The 5216-nt window shown below is 37.9% G+C and overlaps 1 protein-coding gene across 1 annotated transcript; it reads right to left on the bottom strand.

Moving 5' to 3' along the window:
- Positions 1-2329: 2329 nt before the first annotated feature.
- Positions 2330-4863, bottom strand: LOC118045754 (probable N-acetyltransferase HLS1-like). The gene is made up of 3 exons (XM_035054458.2): positions 4125-4863; positions 3713-3885; positions 2330-3332 (listed from the first exon to the last, which is right to left on the bottom strand). The coding sequence occupies exons 1-3, from the start codon at positions 4290-4292 to the stop codon at positions 2468-2470; spliced, it is 1206 nt and encodes a 401-aa protein (XP_034910349.1). The 5' UTR covers positions 4293-4863; the 3' UTR covers positions 2330-2467.
- Between the last annotated feature and the right edge of the window lie 353 nt (positions 4864-5216).

Raw genomic sequence — 5216 nt, 5'->3', positions numbered from 1 at the left:
TAAAAAATAGAATCAGTGAAAATAAAAGACAAAAAAAAAAGGCGATATCAATCTAGGTTAAATTTTCATACATGTGGCTCAAGTCATGAGATTGAAATCACCACACTGAAAAATTAATGAATCTCAATTTTAAACAAATCAAATATTGAATGATGAAATTGAAAAAAACCAAAACCAATTTAAAAAAAGGAACCAAGAAAAAAAAATTAAAATAATAAGAGCTAAATATGGTATAACAATTATATTAAATCAAATGATACGGATGAAATTAAAAAACAAATTAAAAAAATTAAAAATCAAGAGAATGATGAAAAAATTTGATATAAATACTAAATAAGAAAAAAATATTAAAAGATAAAATTAAAAATAATAATTAAAAAGGGATTTAATACAAATAAAAAATAATCAAAAGAATAAAAGTCACAATTGAAATAGAAAATGAAGGACATCATTTAATTTTAGCTGGTCTAGCACATTTTTCAAGGTGAAGAGAAAGAAAATGAGTGGGGGGATCCAACTATCGTCTAATCATCACGAAACATCTTACATGCGCCGCCTCATTGGATGTACCTCCATGTGATCCATTAAAAGAGGCGATAGTTGGCTTTTTTTTTTTTTTTTTTTTAAAAAAGTTGTAAGATGTGCTAACAATGTTTCTTTATTTTTTTTATTTAATTTATCAAAAGACCTAAGTGCTCTGACCCTACATGATATTAAAAAAAACCAATAACAAAAAAATCAAAAAACTGCTTGACCTAAGCCATAATAAATAAATACTAGTTATTCATGGTGAGAGTTTATTAATGTAATGTTTATGAAAAGAAAGTTGTTTAGAGTTCACTAACATATGAAACTATGTAAGAAATGTTTCTGGGAGGAAATAGAATAAAAGAATAAAATTATGAGAATGATTTGGTGATTAAATGAAAAATTATATGTTGAATCAAATTAAAGAGTTTTTCTTATGTGCACTTTAAATCAAGAGAAGTTATTGGAATTGTTAATAGGTTAATAATATGGTGAAATTCTGTTGATTCAGGATAGGTTGCCGAAGCAAAATCTCAATAAGGAGGAGTTGAATTCCATTATGAATGTATGCAAAAAATAATTTCTTAGCCTCTTTTAGTTTTTGTTTGAATAGTAACAGTAATAACAACAAAAACAATATGGAACAGGGACCAAAGCTTACGGAAAGATCACAAGACCCTCTTTGTTTTATTCAAGACCGTTAAAGATCACGATCCATCCCCTATTGGATTGGATGGCTTTGGGGTTTTTCACCTAAACAAATTTACTAGCAGCTAGCTACACTAATTAATTTGCCCATAGCCCTTCTCTCATGATTCATCTGATTTTCTTAGTGCAAAACTCCGTGAAGTTGGTCGGTCATGCTTCCAATGACTAGCGTTTATTGCATGTTCAACCTATTTAATAAGATCTTGATCAAGCACCTCCCTAGCTAATCCAACATCACCAGTTTAATCTTTAAGGAAAAACAAACGCCTCAGTATCCCTATCAAGTCACTAAAAACACACTGATGACAAATATCACAGAAACATAAAAGAAAGAGTAAAAAAAACATGCTTGTCTTCGCTTTTAGTAGGGTTTTCTTTTGTTGTATTAAATATTGGGATGGCCATGGGACCCACTATTCTACACTTGTTATTTTGTCTGGGTGGGTTCGAAAACGTCAGCATCTCAGAACCACCTGTCTGGCCCGTGCTCCGTAGCTCCAAGAACTCAAAAAAAACGAGGAAAAGAGAAAATATCTTACCACTAGCACTGTACCATCTCTCTTCCCCGAGGCAAAAAGAATGCAAACCCACAGCAGCTAAAAGCCAAATCTCCCGTCAATTTCCATCATGCAATAGCACAAGAGGATAAAAAGGCAAAAAGCAAACCCACAAAGGAAATCACCCACCACCATCAACGATCACCCACAGAATTAGATAGATGCCCATTATGAAATTATATTTTGGGCAGTTTAAGGACCATATACACCACCCTTCATCGAGACACAGGTGACCCTATAGGCTGGAGGCCATGCTTTGCTAGAAAGATGGGACGAGCCAAAAGCAAAATATAATCGAAGTAAAGGCAGATGATACATAGGTTTTTGCATGTGAAAATATCAGCTACAAATGGTTTATTCCGATCCACCTGTGATCGATCTCATCTGAATCAATCACTTCCACGGGCACACCTCGGAATATATAAATAAAGCTGAAAGGTTGAAGAGATGACCACAAGAAATTAACAAAGGCTACAAGAGGATCTAGCATCCATTTACACAAGCTGAGAATATTATCGAACGTAAGGATATTCCCCTTCTACAACAAAACCCTTTTCTTTATTATTTTCTTTCCATCCCCTGAGATTCTCCACCACGTCTAAAAACTCCCCTCAAAAAAGAAGAAAATTATGGATTTTTCTTTCTTTGATGGTGTTTCTACGATACAAAGTGTCTTAGAACTCTCTAGGGTCAACAAAAATTGACATGCCAGGTGATGATTTTGTCCAGTCGCCAACAGGCCCGTCACTGTAGTCCTCCCCGAGCCTTTTGATGCACCATAAATCCTCTGCGCACGATAGCATTTTCCAGTGTGGTATCCCTAATTTAAGCGGCTCGCTATTTGCCACCTCTGTAGCCACCACTCCACACCCACTCTCTCTAGCCAAGTTATGCACGTGACCGCACAACGCTTTCATCATTTTAGCCGCGTGCGGCCCTTCACCGCCCAGACCATACATAAAATACAACCCAAAAGGCCTGAACACCGCGGGCACTGAAGGCAACTTCAAAAACGGAAAAGCCTTGTCGACGATTCTTGTCGTTTTAGCAAATGTTCGCTTCAAGCGTGACGCGCCACGCACTTCAAGTCTAAAAACATCCTTGCAATTCCACACGCTAAGCACAGTCCATGACTCCGGCGGGTCGGACAAGAAGTGATCCGACCCGGCCCACAACCCAAATCTTAAACTGTCACGTGGCACAGCCAGAAAAGTTCCTACATTAAGCTTGTTCTTGAGGACGGAGTCGATATCACGGGGGAAAAACTCAGTAGTGGCGAAGCGACGTCGGTACAGCAACTCGGCGTCCGGTGGGGTGAGTTTGATGATTGTAATTCGGTTTGACACGGTGACTCGGTGAGCGAAGACCGGGTTAACCAGGATCGAAGGAGTACGGAACCTCGAGTAGCCGCATTTGCCGGTGAAGAGCTTAACGGAAGCGTGGTTGTCGCTTTCAGTAGCCATGTATGAATATTCAGCGCCGTTTTGACGAAACCAATCTTCCATTTGACATACCAGTTTTGGCCCTAGACCCATCCTCCTATGCAAGAAGGAAAACGGAAAAGATTCATGGAAGAACAGAATAATATAAATGCATGCAGTAATTAAATTAAAATATTTTAACATGACTTTATATTGGTAATTAAAAACCAATGAGAAAAAACCAAAACCCAAAAAAGAAAAAATGTTATTTAGTCACACTATTAACAGGGTTCGTTATGGAACCAATAATTAGAGGATCAAATATCATTTAATTAGAAGAATCCCTGGACTACATGTGACGAACCAAGATCCTTCCAAAAGCAAGTACATTTCTTCCGATCCGGTTAAATAAATAAATAATTGAAGACAAAATGCAACAAGACAAAACAGAGCATTACCCTAGCAGTAGTAAGGATGATGCAGGGCAGCAGCACTTACCGGTGGGAAGGAGAGACACGAAGGCCTAGAATGTAAGCCACTTTGGTGTAAACAGGGACTGGGTTGTAGGAGATGGAGTGGTTGTTCACTTTTCGTGAGATCCTCTTGCCACATGTGACGGTTTTGATGCAACCTCTTATCATCCCCACTATCTCTCCACCCATCTCAGCCACCTGTTCATATAATCAACAGCACAAAAACTTAGGCTATTACATGACATTGTGTAAGGACTGTTAACTAATCGAGCCACATGCTTTTCTTTTTCTTTAATCACCTTGAGAGGTGCTCAAAAGGTAAGTAGGAAGGGGTACAAATATTTAATTTAAAAGTGAAGGGAGTAATGTGTAAATTAGAGACAAACTTAACAGTTTATGTTCAAGGAGAGGAGGGTAGTAATCAATATTGTAAGTACCAGCATGAGGAAAGCAGGAGAATTGCGGATTCTGCAAATTGGGTCACCTAGGAGGTCGGTGAAGAGAGAGAGCTTGCCGCTGGAACCAACTTCACATCTTCTCTCTACTTCTTCGACAGCAACTACATCTCTGCTTGGATCATACTCTCTCACCACTACCATATCCATTCTATCTTCTCCTATATAAATAGGGTCTAGTATTGGTAACTTGTAACCAAAATCCAACTAGAGAAAGAGAAGAGCTAGCCAAAAGAAGCAGCTTCAAGAACTTTAGCAGTAAGATTGACGAGGAAGTGAAACGAGGGTTGTACGTGTGTGTGTGTGTGTGTGTGTGTGTGAAGAAGGGAGGACGAGGGCTAGGTAGTTTATATAACGTGTGAAATAAGCAAGGAAGGAGTAAAGGGCATATTAAGGAGCTAGTCAGGAGCTGCAGAACTTGGAAACGAGAGAAACCCCAGAAAACTCAAAAAAGAGAACAGCTAAGATATTAGATTATAGATCAAACGTACAACAAAACAGAGAAGATGAGGGAGCAAATCAAAAGGGTCGTTAGGCCCTTGGAGTTTCAAACTGTGATGATAGCTGTTTTAGGCAGCGAGGAGAACTATCATTGCAGAGATAACTCTCTCCTATGGCACGGCACCTATAAATACCGGATTTTGGAGGGTTTTTTTTTTTCCCTATCTCTTCTTCTTCCATCTGTCTGTTTATATTTCCTTAATGTTTTTTCTCTCTAGCGATGGAAACAATACTATTAAATATTAATAAATGGCTATCCATTGAATAATGAATATACAGCAGTGCGAGGTAGTAAATAAGAAATATTGATCTTCACATAATATATATATATATATATATGGAAGAGGAAATGGCGGCTATGGCTGCGCAGCTCTCTCTCATAAGCATTGGATTTTAATCATTTAGGAGGCGTTGCCATCATGATCCCCTTTGTAATCATTACTTTTTTTTTTCTCTCCCTCTCCCCTTCACATCCCATCCGTTCAGTCACATCATCATTATCTTATCATCAATGAACCCATCCATTGATATCTCGCCTTTCGTTTTTTCCACCCGGCTCTTTTCTCTAAGAGA

This window comes from Populus alba, chromosome 5 (genome assembly GCF_005239225.2).
Source record: "Populus alba chromosome 5, ASM523922v2, whole genome shotgun sequence".
Classification (NCBI taxonomy): domain Eukaryota; kingdom Viridiplantae; phylum Streptophyta; class Magnoliopsida; order Malpighiales; family Salicaceae; genus Populus; species Populus alba.
Note: the sequence above shows the minus strand (reverse complement) of the source record. Positions and strands in the feature narration are given on the sequence as shown.

Excerpts from the sequence above, each read along its gene's own strand:
- LOC118045754 (XM_035054458.2), bottom strand. The coding sequence starts at position 4,292 with ATGGATATGGTAGTGGTGAGAGAGTATGATCCAAGCAGAGATGTAGTT. Across the intron at positions 3,886-4,124 it reads CTCCTGCTTTCCTCATGCTG|GTGGCTGAGATGGGTGGAGA; the intron begins GTACTTACAATA and ends TTATATGAACAG. Across the intron at positions 3,333-3,712 it reads CGTGTCTCTCCTTCCCACCG|GAGGATGGGTCTAGGGCCAA; the intron begins GTAAGTGCTGCT and ends CTTCTTGCATAG.